Source organism: Grammomys surdaster, unplaced genomic scaffold (assembly GCF_004785775.1).
Source record: "Grammomys surdaster isolate TR1022 unplaced genomic scaffold, NIH_TR_1.0 334, whole genome shotgun sequence".
NCBI lineage: Eukaryota > Metazoa > Chordata > Mammalia > Rodentia > Muridae > Grammomys > Grammomys surdaster.
The window spans coordinates 4,547,655-4,574,505 of NW_021604753.1; the positions used below are offsets into that span (position 1 = coordinate 4,547,655).

Consider the following 26,851-nt stretch of genomic DNA (forward strand, 5'->3'; position numbering starts at 1 on the left):
CTCTCTCTCTCTCTCTCTCTCTCTCTCTCTCTCTCTCTCTCTCTCTCATACACACATGCACACACACACATACCAACATGCACACATGTGCATATATGCATACAATACATGCATTCACATAATATATGTATGTGAATGAGCACATATATACATATACACACATACATATATACATATACATACATGCACACACAAACATACGCAATGCACGCACATACATATACATATGTATTATATGCATATGCATGCCATATACATATATATTATATGCATATGCATGCCATATACATATATATTATATGCACATGCATGCCATATACATATGTACACACACACACACGCACACGCACACGCACACATGCACATATGCACGCACGCACACAGTGCAAAACTTATCCAGGCAGGAGACTTTAAATGAGACAATGGATGCCCCCTATCCCAGACCCAGTTACTGCTGCCAATTCTGCTATAGCATGTCTCATTTAGGAAAAATGATTTTCATCTAGAGCTTATAATTAACAGTAAAAAGAAGTGGGAGTTCTGCAAGCAAGACTAGCACCTCTGTTTGATCTCTATATTGAGTAAATTTGGATACATCCTCTGGATGTTCTACTTTGTGGAAAGCAGGCAGACCTGCCAGTTGAAGAGACCCCATGGACTGTGGTCCAAGGACTGATGCTGGTTTGCTGGGAATTCTCTTACCCTTTCAGAATCTCCAGGTCCTCATGAATATTTTATGAACTTTTGAGACAGTATCTTGATGTGTGGACCAGGTTAGTCTTGAACTTGTGACCCTCTTGCCTCAGCCTGAATGCTCTGATATGGATGTGTACCACCGTGCCCACTTTTTACACAGGTCATATAATTGAAGCCTCAGTTTCCTCATATACAAAGTGGCACTGTAAGATTAATCTCATAGCTGAGCTGTTGTTGTCAGGTCGCATGACCAATACCTTTAGAAGTCTGAGCACACTGCTATCCCCTTGTAAGCTCTGGAGAAATGTCAGTCATTACAAAATAACTGAACTGATAAAACATGGGTTGTTGTGACCATTACCTTCGAGTTTCATATTGTTTTTGCCCACAATGAACAAGAATTACTAACGTATTAGTTTCTGATGCTTTCTTGACTACTGCAATTTGGTGAATGTTCTTCAGTTTTCATAACTCTATAAGGGAACTGCTGGTATGGTCTATATTGCAGGTTTGAAAGACAGACAGGAGACAGGATGGCATGAAATGACTTACTCATGGTCCCTAGTTGGGAAGGGACAGAGTCTCAGCTAAGTCTCATGGCCTCTGCCTGTGCTGTCTTTAGGGACAATTGTATATTTAGGATGCAGGCTATACCAACTGATTTTTAATCGGATCAAATCCTCTAAAACATGATCTAAGTACATTTTGTACATAATAAAATATCCTAACAAAACCTGTTATTGTGTACAATTCAAATTATCCCAATAAAGTGTTTTAAGGCTGCGAACATGGGGCTAGAGTGATGGCTTGGTCAGTCAAGTGCCTTGCATGTGTGAGGACCCAAGTTTCACTTCCCAGAGGTCCATCCACACTAAACTGTTTGGAAAGTTCCAGGTTTAGTGAAAGACTCTGCATCAAAACACAAGGTAGATTTTTATCTTGAGGAATGACATCTAAGATTGATATGTACCTGCACACACATACACACACACACACACATAAATACACACACACAAGCATGCACACACATGCATGCAAGCATGCATACACGCTAATATGTAGTATCAGTCAGTTAATCAGCAAAGAATCATGGAACATAGGAAACTTCCGTGAAACCTGAGTACCCTGGAAGCAGTCATTGGAGGCTTTGGATCCCAAACTTACCAGGGGTCTTCCATAAGCCAGGCGTTGTGGCTGGCACTGTTACGACTCCATAAATACTGCCTGTGTAAATGATCGATGGAGGATGAATGTGTCATAGCTTATGGCCATTTTCTGGAGCTGAGAGCAAGGTATGATTGGTAGTAATCACAGAAGGAAAGACTGTCATAAAACATAAATGACTTTGGATAAAGTAGATCCTGAATTCCTGCAGTGTATCTTGGTGCCAACTATGTGCCTAAGCATGGTGCTAGTCTCTTTAATAGCACAGGAAAGCTATCCCCAGCAAATGTTCATTGAGCAACAGACTAAGCCCTGTTCTTGCTTCTGGTGAACAGAATAGAAAATGGAAACAGAAGCACAAGCTAGATGCTGTCGCTTCCCTAGAGATCACAGACCCATGCAAGATGTGGCTGAGCACGAAGGGTCTGAGCAAATGTCTTTTGCTGTTCTTTACTGCTACATGTTTACCTGCCACTGTGTGGATGAATGAATGCTTACTCTTTTCTTCTCTCTCTCTTCCTTTCACCTTTCCCTCCCCTAACTTCCCCCTCCAGTTCCAGAGACCTCATGACTATTCTCCGCCTTTCCGATTTGGGACAGTACCCAATGGAAGTACAGAGAGGAATATCCGTAACAATTACCCCTACATGCACCAGTACATGACCAGATTCAACCAGAGGGGAGTAGAGGATGCCTTGGTCAGCTTGAAAACTGGGTAAGAACACTCGTTCCTTCTCAGCAGGCATCAGGTCTTTAAATCTGACAGAAACAGACTCTGTGTGGCTTGGTGTTTATCTGTGCAAATTTTCTGGAGAGGTACCCAGGGCTAGATGGCCCCCAGCAGAGGAGTGTTTGTGTTAATCTGATGAACATCGAAGGCTTCCTGTTAAGAGAAAGCAACCCACAAAGTATGGAAATTCTAAAAACCCAGAGGGGTTCCTTAAACTGATAAAGAGGTTGGTCCAACTTTATGGGATATCTTAGTCAAGTAGAAAGACCTAAAAAGGTTGAGAGCTTAAAGAAAGGAAAACTAGATTTCCATTAGCTTATTTTGGGGAGGGTAAAGTACTGGTAACAGGTTGACAGTACAATATTGATGAAGGTGGCTGAGGATGATGCTCATAGGCAAAGTCTGTGCCTAGAATGAAAAAAGTCCTAATTTCACCCAGGAGACATTGAATAAAGAATGGTGTGAGGAGAAAGAAAATAAGAAAGGAAAGAGATAAGAATTCAAATGCTTTCTAAAGACACAGCCAGAGTTCTGGTCTACCCATTGACATGGGAGAATGAAGCTGTATTAGTCAAGGTTTTCTAGATGTCCACTCAGGCTGACGATCCTGACACCAACCCTGGCTCTGTAAGTACCACCTTCAGGAAAGATTTTCTCTGTTAATTTTGGGATGGCTTCTTGGTTTGGGTATTTTCCTCATATGAGTGCATTGACACTCATCATATACATACATATGTATGTGTCTTTAGTCATATATAAGTTTACACACACACACACACATACAGAAAGAGAGAGAGAGAGAGAGAGAGAGAGAGAGAGAGAGAGAGAGAGAGAGAGAGAGAGAATCTATTAAAATGGCTTAAAGGCTGTTGTCCAGTTAGTCCTACAATGGTTGTCTACAAATGGAAAGTCTAAGTATACAGTAATTGTTCAGTCCATGACATTGGATGCCTCAGCTGGTCCTCAGCTTGGTCTTGTTCAGCAAGAACAAGAAGGCAAAGAGAACAAGCTTCTTTCTTCCATGTTCTTTACATAGGTTGCCAGGACAAAGTGTGGCCCAGACTAAATGTGTATCTTTCTACCTCAAAAGATCTGGATTAAATGTGGGTCTTCCTACTTAAAATTATTTAATTAAGAAATAAAATTGTCACAGGTGTTCTCAGCCAGTTGGTTTTTAGTTAATTCCAGATATAGTCAAGTTGACAACCAAGAAGAGTCGTTACAAATTAACACCTTGACAACTTGATGTGCAATCATATCTCCTTATGTTATATTTTCATTTGCAAATGAAAACAACCAGCTCATAAGTATGCCTGACATTACTTGTACAACTGTAAACACATTATACATTTTAAAATGGGTGGTGATGTCCCTTGAGTATCTAAAACTCAGCTATAATAACCACTGATATTTTCTTAATTGATGTTATATTACATGATAAAGAAATTAAGGGAAGAAAACACAAATATCTGTACAAACACATTCCTAACAAAATATGACAGAAACATTCAAGTCAATTATAATTCTCATTTTGGCAACTGGTAACATCCTTAGATGGTATTAATAACTACTTTCTTCTACTACCCATTCTGTATTTCCTCTCCCTTCAGTAAGTAACCCAGCAGGTCTTTTCTCTTTTCCTGGCAGAGTGATAAATGCCTTTATTCCTGGATGTTTGAATATACTTGGCCGAGGAAGTGGGGCCTTGTTAGAGGAAGTGTGTCACTGTGGGCTTGGGCTTTAAGAGGCCTTCCTTCTAGCTGCCTAGAAGCCAGCCTTCTCCTTAGGATTCTCAGTTCCTCCAGCACCAGGCCTGCCTGGACATTGTCATGCTTTCTACCATGATAATGGATTGAACCAGTGTACATGTAAGCCAGCTCCAGAGAAATGTCCTTTATAAGAATTGCCTTGGTCATGGTTCTCTTCACATCGCTAACGTCCTAACTAAGCTAGGCACCAGGAGTTGGATATTGCTGTGATAGGCCTGACCACATTTTTGTTTGGAGGAATGTGGATTTTTGGGATTTTTGGATTTGGAAAAGGATGAAATGCTTTAAGTGGGACTTAATGGGACATCTAGTAGGAATATGAAAAACATTGGTGCTGAGGGTGTTTTGGTGAAAAATGTCATTGTTTTTGTCCATGTCTGAAGAGTAAACCAGAGGCTAAGCCAAACAGATTTAGATTCATTGCATTGGCAAAAGAGGTCTCAAATCAACCAAATTTAGACTTTGGTTTACGTTAATGAAGGGCATTCTAATAAAGCATAGCAAGATTAAAAAGAAAAAATACAAACTGTATGGTTTAATTATTAAAGGGGCCTCAGGAAGTGAAATGGAGCTGAATCCTATGTTTAAGGAAAGTCGTGACCTTGGGGCAAGATCCTACCCAGCTAAGCTTATTGTTTGTGTGTTTGTAGTTGAACAAGGAATAGTTATGTCATGTTAGAGATTATTACCTGATTGTTGTTTTCATTTGTACATTTATTCTGGAATGAACTACAATCCAGAAATGGAGGACAGACGTTTGATCTGCATATGGAGGAATAGTGGCCATGAAAAGATCAGGTCCAGGTATGGTAGTATGTACTTGCCTTTAATCCAAGGAGATGGAGGCAAGCAGATATCTGAGTTCAAGGCCAGCCTGGCACAGAGCAAATTCCAAGTAGAGAAAAGCTTAAGTCCAGGTGTAGTGATACACACCTTTAATCTCAGCATTCAGTAGACAGAGCCATGTAGACCTCTGAGTTGAATGTCTGTCTACAGAGCAAGTTCCATGACAGCCAAGCTTACAGAGTGAAGGAGTCAAGAAACAGAAAGCTGGTGATAGTATAATAGAATAAGATGGCTATGTTCCAGCTCCAGAAAGCAGCAGAATTCAGCAGTTTGGCCATGTGTCCCTGGCTTTAGAGACAAAAATAGAAGGTACTACTGGGACAATTAATGCTGGTTATCTGGAGCTAAGAAATTAACAGTGATTAGGAAGAGACCAGTATCACCAAGGTGAAATTTTCTGGGAAATATTTTCTGAGAGCACAAAGAAGCCATGTTACAGACATAGCCAAGGTTGTACCCTGTGTTGCAACTGGACTTGGTAATGTGTAAGAATCACCCAGGTGGTATTGGTTTGAAGGCTTGAAGGGGTCGTGGAAAGCAGCTGAGGCTTGGCAGTGTAAGAGGCCAAGAAAGGCCATTGATGAAGATATAGCCTCAGTTGCAGTTGACAGCTCAGGCCTGAAGGGGTCATGCAAAGAAGCTGAGGCTTGGCATCATGAAGACAGCCTATGAGAGGCTATTGGTGAAGCCTCATTGCAGTGGAAGACCCCAGTGTATTGGGAATGCTAGTACCATGGGAAGGTCACCAAGAGCAGCAGCAGCAGCAGTGAGATGGAGTTAACCAGAGCCTAGAGCTCTACAGAGGGCAGAGCTGGAGATGTGACCCAAGCCCTTTGAAGGAGTCCAGAAGATCATGTGTACATCCCAGAAATTGAAATAAAAAACTTTGAAGTTGCTTTGGCAACCCTAAGATGTTAGAGATGCCAGAGCCATGGGATACCTGCTGAGGAAAGCTGCTAACAGGGAGTGGAACTAGCCCAAGAAAAAGAATTGCGTTGTAGCCAACAAAGCTGAAAGAAGTTGAACATCAGACATGGAGATGTGGTTTGTAGTTTGCCCAGCTAGTTTTTGGTCTTGCTTTGGTCCAGTATTTCTTCACTATGAAGGTTTGGAATGGTAATATATATATATATCCTATGATGTTGGAGGTATGTGATCTGCTTTTCTATTTTGATTTTATAGGGGATTACAGTTAAGAGATTGCATGAATCTCAGAAGAGACTTTGAACTTTGGACTTCTAACAATGTTGAGACTGCTATAGAATATGGAGACTTTTGAAGTTGAACTGCATATATTTTGCATTATGCTATGACTAGATATATACTGCCCCTCTCCCCAGTAGACTCATGTATTTGAACAAGCCTTTGAGGGCCAGAGTGTGAAATGTGGTGATTTGAATATGCTTGACCCAGGGAGTGGCACTATTAGGAGGTGTGGCCTTGTTGGAGGAAGTGTGTCACTGTGGGGGGTGGGTAATGAGTGATTTTCCTCCAGGTTGCATGGAAGCTAGTCTTTTCCTGTTTGCCTTTGAAACAAGATATAGAACTTTCGGCTCCTCCAGCACCATGCCTTCCTGGACACTTTCATGCTTTCTGCTATGATAATGGACTGAATCTCTAATCCTGTAAGCCAGCCCCAGTGAAATGTTCTTTATAAGAGTTGCCTTAGTCATGGTGTTTCTTCACAATGATAAAGTCCTAACTAAGACACGCCCTAAAGGATATCCTAGACTCCAGGCATAATCTTTCTTATCTCCTTTGTAGAAAAGCAATTCAATTTCCCCTTGGTAGCATGGATCAATCATCCCTCCTAACTCCTTTCTTAGCCTGTTCACTTAAGGACATCAGAAGCCCAAAGTGGCCAGGTAGAAAGTCTGAGCTTACAATTCAGTGGAATGTTTGTTGTGGCTCCTGACAGGAACATGTCTTACCTCTGGAACCAAAACTTTTAGGCCAGCAGAAAATAAGGTCTCAGGAACAGGAAGAAAATTTTCCTAGTGGGTCACTAGGTGTGATAGTAAGAGGAGCTATTCTTCCTTCCACCCCTTGATTCTTGGACCTGAGGATCCTGGTGTTGGAAAAACCATAGCATATCTTGGCCACTGACTCAAAGAATATACCACATTCTAGAGAATCCTGCCTCAGCCCTCCAGGCTGTTGCCACCCAATTGTCATTGTAACTATGACTTTGAAAGCCATTCCTTCTTTATATCAGGCTATTTGCTTCAGGATGGTGGGAAACAAAGTAAGACCAGTGCATTCCATGATCATGGGCCCATTATCAAACTTCAGTAGCTGTGATATGAGTTCCTTGGTCAGAAACTATTCTCCATGGAATACCATGATGATGGAGAAGGCATTCTATAAGTCCATAGAGTCAATAAGTGCCTGAGCAGAAGCATTACATTAGGGAAGGCAAATCAGAATGAGTATCTACTCCAGTAATGACAAAGTATGTCCTTTCCATAAAGAAAGTAGTCCGATGTAGTCAACCTAGAACCAGATTGCTGGCTGGTCACCTTGGAGAATGGTGTTATATCTGGGCCTCAGTATTGGTCTCCAGTGTTAGATGCAGCAGTCAGAAGCAGCTGTAGTCAGGTCAGTTTCTGGAGCCCACAGCACTCATAGGCAAGTGCATCTGCATATACAAGTGCACATAAAGACACACAGAAAGACACCACAGGGTGAGGAGTTGATTCAGCTGGTTAAAGCATTTGCCACACAAACATGAATACTTGGATCTGATCCAAAAGAATCTATGTTTGTTTGTTTGTTTGTTTGTTTTAAAGCCAGATATGGTGGCATTTGAAATCCTAGTATAGTCATAGTTGTGGTAGTGGTGGGTGGTGGCAGAGGTGATGGTGGTGGAGGAGATGGTGGTGGGTAGGAAGTTTCTGGTCTGGTCAGCCTTGTTCACTTGGTGAGCTCAGGCTAGGGAGAGTCCCAGTCTCAACAAATAAGGTAGGGAACACTAGAACAATCCATCACTGAGCCCTGGCTGCCACATTTATGTGACACAAATGAATGTACTCATCCTCACGCCTCCACATATAAGAGAGAGAAAACTACCACATTCAGTGGTCACGAGCTTAGGCTCTGCAGACAGGCATTGCCTCTTTCTACTATTAATTCTGTGATTTTTGTGTGTGACCTTTCTTTAATCATCCTGAGACTCAAACTTAAAGTGAGAATAATCAAAGGACCTAATTCATAAGAATTCTGTGACAAACAAGATGGATGAATGTTTTAGAGAGAGCATTTTGGGTAGCACCTGGCATAAGAAGGTACTTATTGTTATTGCTGTCATTTGTTACAAAGGTTAAATTCCATTTGCACATCTTCAAAAAGTCAGGGATGTGTGAAATACAATTTAGAAGGATTCCATTAAAATGATTTCATTTTAAATGAAGGAGTTTTATAATGAGAGAAGTTTTGATTATCTAGAAAATTAGCTTCGGTGGGGATCTCAGTCATCTGGGATTTCTGAGTCTGACATGTGACTGAAGTCTCCTCACAGGTTGTCAGCTGCTTCCTCTTGCATCTTACTTTGGGGGAACTAAGAAGCCCCTTGACCCTGTCAAACTAAACCCAGATCTCTGCACAGTTCCTCATGAATATTGTCAGAGACCATTCTCCCCTCTCAGGTCTGTACTTTCAATTTGATCAGTATCTTAGCACAGACAGGAAGAACATTTCTCCCAACGTTAAGCCCATGACTAACACAAAACTCACATATAGCTTGTTCTGGCTTGGAATGATTTTAAAATAAAACTTTTTAAATGCATAACAACACAAAAAGTTGGATATTAAATAAATTTTTCGATGGCTCTGTACTAACTGGTGTTGTAGGTTAGTGGTTCATAGCAGTAGCCATCCACGCCATCTTTAATAGTATCTTTCAACAACTCTTGTCACTTCCAAAGCTGAAGGTCAGTTCCTGCTATTAGAACCCATAAATAACATCAATCTGCTTGTTCCACTTTTCTGTCTTTCTTCTTTAGCACAGCATTCTGAGTATGAGGATCTTGCAATGAGTCCTAGGTCTCATTTCTCATCGCAGTGTAGAGTCTCATGATCACACACTTGACAAGTTTATCTGTCCTTCTCAGTCTTGGTGAATGCATGAGTACTGTCCTCCTTGGAGTGCTATGGATACCTTTCTACAATTACCCTTGTATGTGCCTTATTTTACACATAATTTTTGTGGGAATTGCTGGGGCACAGATTGTATATAGATTCAATTTTAGCATATACCACAAAGGAATTTTTATGACTTTAAAACTTAGCCATGGCATGAGACTTTTCCTAAAGGTTCTTTTCACAAATATCTATAGTATTGCTTCAAATGGACGGACAGAGCATGAACACAGCATGGATGTTGTCACTGAAGGCTGTCTGGGTCCTTGTTGTCCATTTGTTGCTCAGAACTCAAAATGGGTTATTTTCCTTAGTTTTTAAAATGTATGTAATATTTAAAAAAAAATACAGAAGCAGAAACCAGACAAGGCTACAAATTATACAAATTGTTTTCTGAAAGTCATATAATAATTATGACATCCATCTTGGACAACATGAGTAGATGGTGGTCTGCCATGTGTTCGATCTCCCATGTAAGAGCTGCTTTGGGGTGTTCCTTCAAATCCAGAAGCAGGACCTAAAGGGATATGAATTATTCCTTCAGTGGCAACTGTATGATAGGTTGTTAGGGATGAGAGCTCAGCAGGGCTCCACCATGAAGATCTGCACTCACTGGGATTAATGCTGGTAGAAACCACGTGGGTTTTGAACAGACTCCATGGTTAATTGTTTGAATAAATTAACATTTGAATAGATAATATATTTGTATATTTCAAAAATTAAAAAAAATCAATACTTGGGTCTAATGTTGCAGGTCTATTATCCCAGTTTTGCAGGAAGAACATAATTTTGAGGCTTGCCTTTACAAAATGAGTTCAAGACTACCCTGGGCAACCTAGTGATAACTTGTCTCCAGATAAAAAGTAAAAAGAGGGCTAGGGATATAGGGCAGTGATAGAGCATGAAAGAACTAGGTTCAATCCCCTGTATTACTCAAAACAGAGAACATACATGAAAAACGAACAGTTAAATTCTCTTTCCATGCTGTTCTTCGTCTGCCTTGGACTCTCCCTCCACAGTAACCAAATACACTTACTCTATCTTCTATCCCCTGGCATCTTCCAGATTGTTCTATGTCAATGCATAAGCTTTCATCTTTAAAGGAGCCATGTTGGATTTATCTGATACCCTATTAATAGAGAGTTAAGTCATCTCCTATATTTTGCTATTGCAAATAATATTCCAATGGAGGCTATCCATACATGTCATGTGTATGGATAAATAATTAACCAATTTCTTGAAATAGTTGGTCAAACATTACATATAATTTTAATTTTGGCAGATGCTGAGAAATTGTTTTTTTTTTTTTAATATTTATCCTGTAAGTGAAAGTCTATTTCTGTAAGGTGGTTACCAGCACAATTCCCAGTTAACCTTCTGAACAGTTCCTACTAAGTACAGCTTGCACTGACATATATTTTAATTTGGACATTTTTGTTATAAGTGAGTTTGAATATATATATATCTCCAAGAGTCATCAGTAATTCACTTTTTTTGAAAAGAAATATTTTTTTAACTAGTTCATCAATTTTGATCCTGTGGAAAATATTTCTTCCACATGTATTTTATTTTTTGTATGTTAATCATTACTATGGCTTTTGACTTTTGACTTATAATTCAAAAATCTTCATTTATCCAGAAGGTATAGAATAAATTTCTTGTATTTTTTTCCATTTTAGTTTAATTACTTATACAGTCGATTATTTATTTATTTTACTTATTTTATTTATTTACATCCCAAATGTTGCCTCTCTGGTCCTCACTCCTAGAGTTCCTCACCCCTTCTCATTTGCCTCTGAGAGGGTGCTCCACCCCCCACATGGGCATCTCCCTTCCCGCGGGCATCAAGTCTCTACAGTATTAGGAACACACTCTCCCACTGAAGCCAGACAAGGCAGTTCTCTGTTACATATCTGTCCGGGGGCTTCAGACCAGCCTGTGTCTGCTCCTTGGTTGCTGGCTTAGCTTAGTTTCTGGGAGCTCCCAGGGATCTAGGTTGGTTGACACTGTTGGTCTTCCTATGGGGTTGCCATCCCCTTCAGCTCCTTAAATCCTTCCTGTAACTCTTCCACAGGGCTCCCCTACCTCAGTCCAGTAGTTGGTTGTAAGCATCTGCATCTGCCTGGTCAGGTGCTGGTAAGAGCATCTCAGAGGACAGCCACGCTAGACTCCTGTCTGCAAGCACAACATAGCATTAGTAATAGTGTCAGGCTTTGGTGTCCACCCATGAGATGGATCCCAGGTTGGGCTGGTCACTGGGCAGCTTCCTTCAGTCTCAGCTCCATTTTTGTCCCTGCATTTCTTTTAGACAGGAACAATTCCGGGTCAAAAATTTTGAAGGTGGGTTCATAACTCTACCCCTCTACTGGGGGCCCTGTCTTTATACTGGAGGTGATCTCTTCAGGTTCCATCTCCTCACTGTTAGGCATTTTGGCTAAGGTCACTCCCATTGAGTCCTGGGATCCTCTCATAGACCAGGTCTCTGGGAATTTTTAAAGGGTCCTCTACCCCAACCCCACATCAGGAGTGATATAATCAAAGCACCAGATTGATTTCCAGAATGGTTGTACCAGCTTGCAATCCTACCAGAAATGGAGGAGTGTTCTTTCTCCACATCCTTGTCAGCATGTGCTGTCACTTGAGATTTTGGACTTAGCCATTTGGGTTGGTGTAAGATAGAATCTTAGGGTCATTTTGGTTTGCATTTCCCTGATGACTAAGGATGTTTAACATTTCTTTAAGTGTTTCTCAGCCATTCAGGACTCCTCTGTTGAGAATTCTCTGTTTAGCTCTGTACATCATTTTTAAATTGGGTTATTTGGTTTTTTGGAGTCTAACTTCTTGAGTTCTTTACATATTTTGGATATTATCCCTCTTGCAGATGTAAGGTTAGTGAAGATTTTTTTCCCAATCAATACGTTGCCATTTTTGTCCTATTGAGAGTGTCTTTTGCCTTACAGAAGCTTTTCAGTTTCAAGAGATCCAATTTAGCAATTGCTGGTCTTGAGCCTAAGCCATTGATGTTCTGTTCATGAAATTTTCCTCTGTGCCGATGCATTCAAGGTCATTTCTCATTTTGTCTTCTATTAGATTCAGTGTATCTGGTTTTATGTTGAGGTCCTTGATCTATCTGGATTCGTGCTTTATGCAGGGTGATAAAAATGGATCAATTTGGATTCTTCTTCCTGTAGATTGCCAGTTAGATCAGCACCATTTGTTGAAGATGATTTTTTGTTTGTTTGTTTTCTCCCATTGTATGATTTTGGCTTCTTTGTCAAAGATTAAGTGTCCATAGGTGTGTGGGTTTATTTCTGGGTCTTCGATTTTATTCCATTGATTGACCTGTTTGTCTCTGTACCAATACCATGAGGTTTTTTATCACTATTGCTCTGTAGTACAGCTTGAGGTCAAGGATGGTGATTCCCCTAGAAGATCTTTTATTGTTCAGAGTTATTTTGTCTATCCTGGCTTTTCAGTTTTTTCCATATGAAGTTGAGAATTACTTTTTCCATGTCTGTGAAGAATTGTGTTGGAATTTTGATGAGGATTGCATTGATTCTGTAAATTGCGGTTGGTAAGATGGCCATTTTTACTATGTTAATCGTACTGATCCATGAGCCTGGGAGATTTTTCCATCTTCTGAGGTCTTCTTTTGATTTCTTTCTTGAGAGACTTGAAGTTATTGTCATACAGAACTTTCATTTGCTTGGTTAGAGTTACACCAAAATATTTTATATTATATGTGGCTATTGTGAAGGGTCATTTCCCTAATTTCTTTCTCAACCTGTTTATAATTTGTATAAAGGAAGGCAACTGATTTGTTTGAGTTAATTTTATACCTGGCTACTTTGTTGAAGTTTATCAACTGTAGAAGTTCCCTCAATATAATTTTGGGGCCCACTTAGGTATATTATCATATCATCTGAAAATAGTAATACCTTGACTTCTTCCTTTCCAATTTGTTCCCCTTGACCTCCTTTTGTTGTCTAATTGCTGTAGCTAGAACTTCAAGTACTACACTGAATAGGTAGAGGGAGACTGGGCAGCCATGTATTGTCCCTGGTTTTAGTGAGATTGCTTCAAGCTTCTCTCCATTTAATTTGATATTGGCTGTTGGTTTGCTGTATATTGCTTTTATTATATTTAGGTATGTGCTATGTATTCCTGATCTCTCCAAAACTTTTAATATGAAGGGGTGCTGGATTTTGACAAAGGCTTTTTCCGAATCTAATGAGATGATTATGTGACTTTTCTTTGAGTTTGTTTATATAATGGATTACACTGATAAATTTTTATGTATTGTATCCATCTCTGTATCCCTTGGATGAAGCTCACTTGATCATGGTGAATAATGTTCTTGGATTCAGTATGTGAGAATTTTATTGAATATTTTTGTATTGATATTTATAAGCAAAATGGTCTGAAGTTTACTTTCTTTGTTGGGTCTTTGCGTAGTATCAGAGTAACTGTGGCGTCATAGAATGAATTACACAGTGTTTCTTCTGTTCCTATTTTGTTAAATAGTTTGAGGAGTATTGCTATTAGATCTTCCTTGAAGATCTGATAGAATTCTGCACTAAAACCTTCTGGCCCTGACATTTTTTTCAGTTGGGAAGTTTTTAATCACTGCTTCTATTTCTTTAAGGCTTATGGAACTGTTTAGATAGTTTACATGATCTTGATTTATTTTTGGTACATGATGTCTGTCTAGAAAATCATTCATTTTATCTAAATTTTCTAGTTTTGTTTAGTATAGGCTTTTGTAGTAAGATCTGATGATTTTTCAAATTTCCTTAGTTTCTGTTGTTTTGTTTCCCTTTTCATTTCTGATTTTGTTATTTTGAGTATTTTTTTCTGTGCCTTTTAGTTAGTTTGGTTAAGTGTTTTTCTATCTTGTTTATTATCTCAAAAAACAAGCTCTTGGTTTTGTTGATTCTCTGTATTGTTCTCTTTTTTTTTCTAATTTACTGATTTCAGCCCTGAGTTTGACTACTTCCTGCCATCTACACCTTGTGGTGTGTTTGCTTCCTTTTTTTCTAGAGCTTTCAGGTATACCGTTACTTTCCTAGTTCCAATTTCTTTATGAAGGCATTTAGTGCTGTAACTTTTCCTCTTAACACTGCTTTCAATGTGTCCCATAAGTTTGGGTATGCTTTTCCTTCATTTTCATTGAATTCTAGAAAGTTTTTAATTTCTTCATTTCTTTCCTGACCAAGTTAAAATTGAATAGAGAGTTGTTTAGTTCCTATGAGTATGTGGGCTTTCTATTGTCATTTGTTGTTATTGAAGTCCAGCCTTAGTCCATGGTGAACTAATAAAATCAATGAGATTATTTCAGTCTTCCTATATTTGTTGAGGCTTGTTTTGTGTCTAATTATATGGTCAGTTTTGAAGAAGATCCCATGATGTGCTTGGAAGAAGGTACAGTCTTTGATTTGGGGGTGAAATATCCTGTAGATATCTGTCAAATCCACTTGGTTAATAACTTATGTTCGTTTCACTGTGTCTCTGCTTAGTTTCTGTTTCAATAACCTGTCCATTAGTGAGATTTGGAAATTGAAGTCCCTCACTATCATTGTGTGAGGCTCAATGCACACTTTGAGCTTCAGTAAGGTGTCTTTTACAAATGTGGATGCCCTTGTATTTGGGGCATAGATGTTCAGAAATGAGATGTCATGTTGGTAGAATTTTCCTTCCCTGAGTCTGAGTATGAAGTGTCTTTCCCCATCTTTATTGATTATTTTTGGTTGAAAGTCTATTTTATTGGATATTACAATGGCTATTCCTGCTTGTTTCTTTGGAATGTTTGCTTAGAAAACCTTTTTTCAGCCCTTTGCTTTAAGGTAGTGTATGTTTTTGTTGCTGAGGTGTGTTTCTTTAATGCAGCAGAATGATGGATTCTATTTACATATCCAGTATGTTACCCTGTGTCTTTTTATTGGGGAATTGAGTCCATTGATATTGAGATATATTAAAGACCAATGATTGTTAGTTACTTTTGTTTTTGTTAACGGAGGTGGTAGTGTGTGTGTGTGTATGGGTGTGTGTGTGTGTGTGTGTGTGTGTGTGTGTGTAGGTGTGTGACTCTCTTCTTTGGGGTTTATTTTGAGATAATTAATTTCTTGTATTTTCTCCTGTGTAGTTTCTCTCCTTGTGTTGAAGTTTTTTTTGTTGTTGTTGTTGTTGTTTTAATATCCTCTGTAGGGCTGGATTAGTTGAAAGATATTTTTTAAATTTGGTTTTGTCATGGAATATCTTTGTGTCTCCATCTGTGGTGATTGAGAGTTTCACTGGATATACTAGTCTAAACTGGCATCTGTGGTCTCTTAGGGTATTCATTTGTCCAGGATCTTCTGGCTTTTAGAGTCTTTATTAAGAAGTCTGATGTAATTCTGATAGGTACGCCTTTGTATGTTACTTGGCCTTTTTCCCTTAAAGCTTTTAATATTATTTCTTTGTTCTGTACATTTAGTGTTTTGATTATTATGTGTCAGGAGGATTTTCTTTTTTGTTCCAATCTATTGGGTGTTCTCTAGGCTTCTTGTATGTTTATGGCCATCTCTTTCTTTAAGTTAGAAATGTTTTCATCTATGAGTTTGTTGAAGATGTTTTCTGGCCCTTTGAACTGAGAATCTTCTCCCTTTTCTATTCTTATTTTTCTTAGGTGTGGTCTTATTGTGTCCCAAACTTCCTGGATGTTTTGGGTTAGGAACTTTTAACACTTTGCATTTTCTTTGATGTATCAATATCTTCTATTATATCTTCTATAATATATAAGATATTCTGTCTTCTGAGATTATGTCTTCTATCTCTTGTACTCTATTGGTGATGCTTGCATCTGTAGATCCCGATCTCTTTCCTAGGTTTTCCATCTCCAGGGTTGCCTCTCTTTGTGATTTCTTCATCGTTTCTGATTTCATTTTTAGGTCTTGGTCCATTTTGTTCAATATTTTTACATCATGTTTCTTAATTATTTTCAGTATTGAATATATTAAAGTATAAGAATATAATAATAATAGTAATAGTCATATACACATTTTCCATCATACGGCATCTATATAATGTTCCATCTCTCTGGAAAATAGGTATCCTACTTATTCTTTGAACAAGCCAGACCACCTCTTAGTCTCAAGTTTTCCATGTAAAAAGCAAAGCTGCTTTATACTTTGATCTCTGAAATAGCCTTGAGAGTCTTTTATTTGCATCAACCATATACATAGACAGAACTCAGATCACATAAAAAAACAGGACAAAAATCAGGAAGGATTAAGAAAAACTTGTGGTGTTTCTGAGACTTGCTGATAAGCCAACACTATACAAATCACAGGATAATTTGCTAAAATGCAGATTCCTGGGCCTTGTATGAGTTTTCTGTGTATCTGTGGTGTATCTTTATCTTGATGAGAATCCTCCACCAGGTGCTGGTGGTTCCGAGGCATGGGAGATTTCATAACAGCTAATTTAAAGGAGTCTCATAAACACATTGTATTGAGACAGTTTTATAAACAGTAGACAAACCAAATGCTTATCTTTAGAATGAATCAAGGCTGGAAGGAAAGCAGAGAAAGACTTTAAAATTATGTTTCTCTGTATATTTGAATTTGTAATAAATGAAAGTAGAGATATTATCAAGTAAGCCACAGAAAAAATAGGAATTGATATGTAAGCATTTATATCGGTAGGATTTTCCGAGATGAGCTATAGAGGAGTTGTTAGGGATCTTAGGTTTATTGACCAATGTTCTCCAAACAGAGTTATATTTGTTTTATGATTGTATGACTAGATACCTACAGAAACAATCTGGGAAGTCAAGGATTATTTTGATAGAAATTTCAGAGCTTGCACTTCATGTGGATATGCCGTGTGGCAGGGATGCCCACATCCTGGAAGACAGGAAGCAGAGTAGAGTTGAGACAGGAAAGGATGGCACACTTCCTGCAGACAAGCCTGGCCTTTAGTAGTTTCATCCTTTTCCAATGGCCTCAAACCATTGAGAAGGGTTGAGTCCTGGTGATCTCATTCTGTCTGGAAATCTGCTCATAGACCCACCCAGCAGTGTGCCTCATGAACTTGGTCCATCTGATCATCATGTTGGTGATCAGAACTAACCATCAAAGTAGCCTAAATTTAAGGCAGCGGGGATGATAATAAAATAAGTCCTCCTGAGCCAGGTGGAGCAGAATCCCCATGAGAAGGGCCTAGGAATGAACTTTTCCAGTGAAGCATGATGATTAGATTTTGAGAACATCTGCTCTAGAAGAGAGGACAGAAGCTGAATGAGACTGAAGCATCTAGATTTACAAATGCTGTGTCATTCATCAAGTGTTGGTAAGGGGGCAAAGCTCCTGTATCAGATTTAACTGAAACACGATCCCTTGAACTCTAGAGAGCAAGTAGTTTAAGACCCAGTAGGATAATTGGTGGTTTTATATTAGTCCATTTTAATGTCCAGTTATTTGGATATTGATGTAAAAGTCTAACTTTTCTCACCTCCTTCTCTTCTTGTATTAAATTTTTTATTAGCATATATTATCCCTGCAAAGTCATGAGGTTCATTAAGACATTTCCATCCATGGATACATGAAGCACTGCAGTCACGTACCGTGTTTCATGAGCTTAACTCTTCAGCTCTCAGACCCCATTTTCCAGGTTCCTATTTGATTTCTTTCCCAGCCAACACCATAGGCAAATAGACATTTTGTCTCTCTTCATATACAGCAAAGTGAATAATTACTTTAAAGGGAAGATTATCATTTCTTTTGATTTTTTTGATTGTGATAGAATACAATTACCATAAAAATTATCATCTTAGTTGTTTTCAGTGAAGACGGTCAGTGATATCAAGTGCATTCAGGATGTGATACCAGCATCATGGCTACCCGTTCTGGTTTTATTCTGTTGCTGTGATTCAATACTCTGACCAAAAGAAACTTAGAGGACTAAAGGGTCTATTTGGCTCACACTAACAGGTGATACTCCATCACTGAAGAAAGTTAGGACAGGAAAAAGCAGAAGTAATAAATAAATGCTGCTTATTGATTCATTGTCTGGCTTATACTCAGTTAACTTTCTTATACAATCTAGGACCACCTGCCTAAGGAATGGTGCTGCCCACTGTAGACTAGGCCGAGCTATATAAAGTAACAATCAAGACAGGCCTCCTTAGACAGGCTCTCTGGCTAGTTTGATCTAAGCAATCCCTTGATGGAAGCTCCCTTCTCAGGTAACTCTGTGTTGTTTGAAATTGAAAGCTAAAATTCTCTTAGGAAACCATCTATTCCCCCCAATTCTTCATTCTTCATCTTTTAAATATCAAACTTGGAATCCTTGAAACATAATATCTATTCTCCTTCCTGTGATCCCAGTAACCATCATTCTAGTTCTTATCTTTATGATTCTGTCCTGCAAGGTCCCTGTTTAAATAAAATTAAAAAGTGTGTGTGTGTGCGTATGTATGTGTGTGTGTGCGTGTGTGTTGAGTTTTAGGGGTTCTAGATATATTGATATATTAATCTTTTACCACACAAATGATTTGAACATATGTTTTATTTTCTGAACTGAATTTTACATTTCAGTTATGTTGGCAATATCATTGATGCACAATTTTAAAGCATTAAGCCCATGTTTTTACCTGAGCTCATGTTTCTACAAAGCTCAGGTTGATCATCTGTGTGTCCAGTTGTGTGTACATGTTCATGGGTGTGCAATGCCCATGTGTATATGAGTCCATGTGGAAGCCTGAGGACATCCTCGGGCATCATCCCTTCTCACCTAGGTTTTGAGGTGTGGTCTCTCACCTGGACTTGGGTCTTAGCTGGTTCAGGTAAGCTGGCTGGCCTGTGAGCCCCAGAGAATCTCCTGTTTCTGCCTTCTCCACACTGAGGTTAAAGATACACCACCACACACAACTTTTTTACCTGAGTGCTGGTGATTAAACTCAAGAAGTTTACTTGTTCAGAACATACTGACACATCTCTATAACCATTCTTCATGATAAAAAATCTATGATTACACATCCCAGAAAGAGCAGAAAGATCTTCACAGCAAAGCAAACATCTTTTAGTCTTTGGTACAGGTTTTCAAAGTCCATGGCATTCAGAGAGGCATATGTTTACCAGGGACTGGGGTTGTGATTCTGATATCCATGGTCCTCCAGCTTTTAGATGCTAATCTCTTAAATATCAAGAGATGGAGCTATCTCTATTCTTAGGGAGGCAGGATGAGGAAAAGCAGGAGACATTCAGGACGAGACTACAGGGTATTGGGGATGTGGTAGAATGTTACTTTAAGTCTGGATTCATTAAACTGGAAGAACCTTTGGCCATCACTTCATGTCATCTGCATCCTACTAAGATGTCCTGGTTCGTGAGCTGCTGCCCTGAGTGAATGGAGCATAAACCCTTACTCAGTCCTCAACAATTTCTGAGGTAGGTACCATTTTATTTGCTTCCGAAGAAGAAGAACATGAAAATCAGCAAGATGAACAGATGGCACAACAAGCTATTTAGCAAACTCACTGTATGGTAGAATTAGCAAGCATAGGGCTCAGGCTTGCCTCCCACTTGGCAATGCTGGCTAGAGAGTTAGATGGATAGGAATAGTGTTTAAGGCAGGATTAGAAAGTGCAGTTGTATGATCCTATATAATATGTGCATCTTATATAATATACTGTGAGATGACCTTAGAGTTGATACAACACAGCATCCCTCTTTCTTCTCTCAAAAGAAACTGGCCCAGCAATGCAGGAACAGTAGAGAGAAAGGTAGATGTGGGGTGCGTCAGGATGGTTGCTATGCTGAGCAAGTTCTTTCAAGGATACCATCTGAGTGGGGCTACTTGCTATATTTTATCAGTCAGACAGAATCAAGCATGCATGGTTCATTTTCAGCTGCTGAGTTCGAAAGCGGGCGTAGACATCAGCGCTCAGCGAGCTGTTCTAAATGGGATCGCGTCATCTCGAGAGAAAAGCAGATCGACAATGACCTGGTTTCTGAGATCCACCCCCACGCTGCAAATACAGCTCAAAAATAATTGCTACCACATCATACAGTTAGGGTTTTTTTTCCCCTTAATAAAAACTCAAGAAAGCAGAGACATCTTTCTTCTTTTTGTCCTTGGAATGACTTCCTGTTAAACTCTATCAAAAACAATATTAAAAGATTTTTCAAGGCCCTCCGTAAAAAAGTGTTAAAAATAGGAAAACTGGAGGTGGGGGAGACATTGAATGAAGTGCATTCACGGTTCTGTAAACTCAGAGATGGAGACTGAAGGGAAAGAAGAGGAAGAAAGGAGATGAAATGGAAATATATCCATGAGGAGATGGGTCAATCAGTACAGAGCTTGCCCTGTAAGCACAAGGACCTGAGCTCATCTCTAGAACTCATGTAGAAAGCAGAGTGTAGCCATATACACTGGGGAGGTGGACAGGCCACTCCCTGGGCTCACTGGTCTGCCAGCCCAGCTAACCTACTCAAATCTGATGAGCCCTAGACCTAAGGAGGTGGGTGGAGTTTCTGAGTCTGTCCTCTGACTCCATGTACATCTGCGTGTGTGTGTGTGTGTGTGTGTGTGTGTGTGTGTGTGTGTGTGTGTGAAATGGATACATCTGGAAGCTTGTTGACAGCCTTCATGCAAGGCAGTCTGTTGAGCTTGTCATTTTGTCACATCTCTCAGGCTCTGTACCATTAACAGCCTTGGTTTTATTGTTTTCTTTTAATATCTAAGCCAAACTTTTGCCCATAGACAACATGTGTCTCACAACTAATAATGGTTGGCTTTATGCTTGGCCTATGACTTGAAAATTCATAGTTCAATTTGTGATTCTCCTTCAACAATTATGAGAGTGTGTGGTGTGGATATTTGTTTCCTGGCTTTCCCTGAAGCCTCTAATACTGTTTCACATCCGAATATGCTTAACTCAAATTGCTTTATCCACCCATTTGAAGCTCATTTTATTACATTTTGAATTGTTTTGGGAACTCAATGAGGTATTTCTTACCGATAGGCAACAGTTATTGGGCAGTTATTGACCTTGTGTAGGTCCTGTTCGGACGAGGGGAGGTCTTGGTCAGCATAATTTTATTTACACTTTGTGTCAGGGCTGTATGACCATGACATGGCTGTCTTCTATTCTGAAATATAAGCCACAGGCAGAGAGGGATGGAGCACAGTATCTAGGATAAGTCCTGCTCCAGAGCCAACACTTTGAGTCACAACTTAAATACAGTAACAACGGTGGCCATCTCTGTGACAACGCACAGCCTGGTTGGCTCTAATTGCCTATTGTTATATAAAGCTGGTACAAAGTTTGTAGAGGTTTTCATTTCAACACTTCTCTTCCTTCTTTGAAATTTTCATTGCTATTTTCAAATGAATAGTTCTCCTTCCATTGAGATGGAAAAGACAAGTGAAGCCCCCAGATGAAACTGCATTCCTTAACAGTAGAGCTATACACAGATGTCTTCTCTTGAGAAACACAAAAAAATTAAGAACTCCCTGGAAGATTCTGTATTCTTATTTTAAACATGTGAGTGCATGTGTGCTGGCTGGCATGCATATGTATGCACATGCATGTGAAGACTGGGGGTCAACCTTTGGCATTCTTCCTAGGAGCCCTGTCCACCATGTTCTTTGAGACAGGGTCTCTCACCAGCTTAGAACTCAATGTCAGGTAGACTGTCTGCCCATCTCTGACTCTTCAGCATTGGGATTATAATGGCCCTGGGTTCTGAGGATGGACTCAGGTCTTCTTGTGTACAAGTCAAACATTTTACTGACTGGGCCATTGTCCCAGCCCAGATTTCATATTCCTTGGGTATGTCTCCTGTCACTATCTGCTGAGCCCACATGAAAGCTTCAAATCTATGGTTGTTTCTTTTGATTCTGATGAATATGAAACTTGTCTGTTTGAAGAAGAGATTGAGGTTTGGAACAAAGTAAGCAGCAACAAGACCAAAGATCTGAAAGAGGCAGAGCTAGCATTCAGTGTCTGACCTGTGGTCCCTCTTTTTGGCCTGAGAAAGGGATGGTGCTGAGACAGGTCAAACTTGCTTGTTACAAGGTGTAGGATTAGGAGCAGAGCATCCAAGTTCTTGACTGTCTGTGTCTTAGTAACAGGTTCCTTTTCCCCCAACAGCTAAATTACAAACAGGCCTCTACTTGTCAGAGACTTGAAATGGTTGGTTATAGCACCAAGTCTCAACCTTGTGTGGTCTTTTCCCAATATCTCTTCTCATCAGCCTTTGGAGGAAGGAGCCTTTCATTAGTGGGGATACCTCAGGCCATAAAATCATCTAGAGCACATTGTGAGACCAAGGCAGTCCTTGATCTAATTGCAAATTCAGCAAAACCCACCATCTTCCTCCTGTAGAGAATTGCAGGTAGGTTCTGGGCTGTGGCACACACCTGTGATCTAAACACTGGCTTATCACTTGAGAAGCAGACACAAGAAGATCATGACTTTGCAACTATTCTTGGCTACACACTGAGACTCTATCTCAAAATAAGCACTTTTTACAGATTGCTGGATTTTCAAGCAGAAATGCATTCTCTTGGTTCTAGGGACCCGGAGTCAAAAATATAAGGTACCAATGGGAACACACATGTTCCTTCCAAGATGTCAAGTAGACAATACTTCTCACCTCTTCCCTTCCAGCTTCTGATTCTGGTGTCTTCAAGTTCCCTCAGCTTGTAGCTACCTGTCTCTTATGTGTCATCATGTCCACATGGCTTTCTCTCCCTAGGTATCTTTTCTTCTTATAAAGGTGAGGCCATTTGATTTAAGGGCTATCATATACTAAGGATATTTTTTATGTCAAGATCCTCAGCTAATAATGTCTTCAAAGATCTGGTTTATCACCTATTGATACTATTCACCCAATGAAAGTCACAAAAACCACAATGGGCTTCTTTCAGCACTACCTCCTGGCAGGTTTCCAATGTCATCATATACAGGGAAGTATACACTTGGGCATCTTGGGACATATGCCACGTCCATGTGCCGTGATTCCCAGGCTCTATCTGTAGATCCTCTGGAGAGAATGAGGTTGTATTCCACAGGGAGACACAACACATATGAGTCTAGTGTTGATGCTTGTAAGAGGACCCCACCCTTGGGTGGCCATTGTGCCAGCTGGTTTCCTGTACCTCTCATTTGTAGTTGCTGGGTGGCTTTCAAGTCTTGCTGGAATATAATACACACACTTTCCCTGTCATTCCTCATGGATCTTTCACAGCACCCTGTTGAGTTTGCAGATTGGCATGTCTGCTCCACAGACAGGGAGTCACTGGTTATGTTATCTGCTCAAGCACAGAACCAGTGAACTTCAGAGCTGAGGTGAACTCATTCTAGGATCTTTGCTCTGGGCCATCATGCTTTCTGCATCTCATTATGAAACAGTTCTCAGAGCCAAAATGAAAAAATAGCCAAAGATGAGTAAATATCCCATTGACCACGCACCAACATCAAACTACCCCTGGCTGGATAATCATTGATTTGATGTATAGTCCATTTCTCTTAGACCTTTCCTGTACACATTTACATCTGCTTATGTGTCCACCTATAATTACACATTTTATTTCTGCAGATGCTATGTAACTATAAGCAGTAGGTTGAGGTTTTCAATTACTATGTTTTGATGAGTTTCTGGGTATGTGGGTGTTTTTGCCCTCATCCTCTCGGGATGCTGGAAAAACCTCCATTCTCATGCAGCGTAGTTTACTCAAGCATTTCCTTCTAATAGAGATTTTCATATGTTCTTGAAACTCTAGTCTTCTGTGGCCAACTGACTAATTTTTTAATTCAACTCCTTTCTGAATGGCTTCTTGATAAATTGAGAAAGACTCAGTTTCACACCCTGGCTCTAGTTAACATATTTGTTATGTGCCTTTTGGCAAGTTAAATAACAGCTCTGGGCCCATTCCCTATGTCAGTGAGGTCTCTTATACTTCCATGGAGAGTTAGATACTGAGACTTAGGAGAGCTATTGGCATCAAGTCCTGCACAATCTAGAGTGTGGCTGATTTATGTTTTCTTTCTTTTACATTTTCTGGATGTACAGATTCCTTGTTTTTCGGTCCTGGGATCTAACAAAGTCTTCCAATTTATGGTGCATGTTCTTGGTAGAAATAATAAGAATTAAACTGACAACAGCTAAAAGCACAGAGAATGAAATTTGTTATTGATTAAAAATCCATAGATGACTGGAATCCTCATGGCTAATTTTGTAGTTTTGCACAATTTTGACTCAGGAGAATTAGACTTGGTGGAAATAATAACTACAGAAAAAAAATCCTAGATGGAAGGAGTCATAAATTAGTTGGATTTGTTTTGCTCCAAATGTTGATCAATGAATCAAATCTTCATGAAATTTACAAAGAATTGACTCCAGCAGAAACAGTTTCCAAAATACAAAAGGGAGTGGGCAATTTAACTATGCAAGATATTGATCTAGGAGTTAAATCAGCTTAATGGAATTTACTATAAAATTAATCAATGCCAGTGCAATTCTGATTTCAATGTTTGCACTCATAAACTCGGAGTGAGAACTAACCGTGAGCTTGGGGCTAGAGAGATAACAGTGATGAAAGCTTGTTGCTCCTCTAAAGGACAGCAGATCCATTCCTAACACCCATGCTAAGTGGCTGCCTGTAACTCCAATCCCAGATCCAAAGCTCGATCCTATCTTCAACAGGCACCCACATACACAGATGCACACACAAACACACACCCCACTGAAGTAAATATATGCTTTTTTTGTAAGTGTGAGCCTAGAATCTGCAAGATGGCTCAGTGGGTAATGACACTGCCTGGTTTTCATCCCCAGAAACCATGTTGAAGGGAGAGGACCCACTAGTGGAAATTTTACTTTTATTTCCACATGAGTTCCAACACACACACACACATACACACAAACAAGTGAACATATGCATACACACAATTAATTAATTAACTGATTAATTAATTAATAGGTAGATAGATAAATGTAAGAAAAATGTTTGGGAAATATGAGCCTAAATATGAACTCAGGCCCTCAAGTTTGCATAGCGAGTGTCTTACCCACTAAGCCATCTCCTCAGCCTGGACTCTTCCTTTCATTCCCCCAGCAAAGCTTTGATGAGACCTTAAAAAAATGCATTCAGTTATCATCAAAGAGACATTTCTGTTTTCATAACACTTGAGACTAGTCCTCCAAACGCACACACACATACACACACACACACACACACACACACACGTACACACGATTTATTAATTCATCAGAACAAGCCACTGTCTTGTTAAAAGCTTCTTGAATGTTAATGAATGAATAATTAACTTTAACTATATAATTAGCCTTTAAATGTGCTGAGACCCCCCTCCACCCCGAGAGTATCTGAAAACACGAATAAGATGATGAGCTAAAACCGGAAGCTTTTGATTAGGAAATATCAGGCTGCCTGGCAACAGAAGTCCTAATCCCAGAAAGGACTCATGTCTCTTCACTGATGGGGTACAGTCTTTACTGGAATAGAGGAGATCAGATTTTCTAACAAGTGGTTTGGGACTAGGAGCAGCCTTGCAAGGGCATTGTATAGATACAAGCAAGTTGAAGCTACAGAAGTGACAAGGTCACTCTCCAGGGCTGTCAAAGTCCCTGCAGGAAATGAACAGGTTCAAGTTGCTAAAGACTCTCATGAGACCCCGCCTTATTTGGGTTGCCTTGCATATCTGCAGGTCTGATTTCCCCCTCTTCTTCTGAATTATCATCATTTCTAATCATTTGCATTCCCCGAGAACCAGCAGTTTCTCAAGGAGAGAGTGGTAGCATCTACACAGATTCTATGGTGTCTGGTGTGTCTGGTGTGTCTGGTGTGTCTGGTGTGTGTGTGTGGTGGTGGGGGTGTATGTGTTGTTTGGGGTTCCAGCCTCCTCATTGAGAAGCAAAAGTGTCAACTCATCTGCCACAAAAGGGGTGGAGCTTCCAAAACAGGTGATATTGGCCTCAGGGTGCCAGATAGAACTCTGTCCCCACCCCAGGGAGACCCTAGCCTTTGAGCCTTGCCCAGTCGGAGAAGCACTTAGTTGGGAATGTAAGAGGGTGGTTTCCTCTTTTAGATGGAGAGCACCGGTAACCAGGCTCTGTCATCTATGAGGCCTGTCCTCTCACGTGAACGCTTAGGTCTGAAGGATGAAGTCCCCCAGGGCCTGCCTCTGCTCTTTGCTGCTCAGAGTTCAACACTGCCAGTCTCCCTTCAGTACCATCAATCTTGTCTCCAACAGTCACAGCTCAGCACCCTCAAATGCTTGTGGCCAAATCAAACTCCTTTCAGTGGTCAACCTTGGTTTCCAGCAAGAGCCTGTGCCCCTCAGCAACAACCTACCAAACAAATTAAGGTATATTAAATCCAGGAAGAGCATCCGATGCAGTTAACCTCAGACCTACGTGCTAAGTAAGTGTCTGCTTGGAAACAGACAAAAGAGACATCTCTTGCCAGACATCTTTAAACTCTTACCCTGTCCTCTGTTCTT

The 26,851-nt window shown here is 39.9% G+C and overlaps 1 protein-coding gene across 2 annotated transcripts in view; it reads left to right on the forward strand.

Annotated features, from left to right (window-relative positions):
- Grin2a (glutamate ionotropic receptor NMDA type subunit 2A) overlaps nt 1–26,851 on the forward strand; it is a 412,474-nt gene that overhangs the window by 343,887 nt on the left and 41,736 nt on the right. For both annotated transcript variants that reach the window (XM_028778371.1, XM_028778372.1), the window contains one exon: nt 2,415–2,575. In XM_028778371.1, coding sequence (XP_028634204.1) covers nt 2,415–2,575 — 161 coding nt within the window. The remainder of the gene's footprint in view (nt 1–2,414; nt 2,576–26,851) is intronic.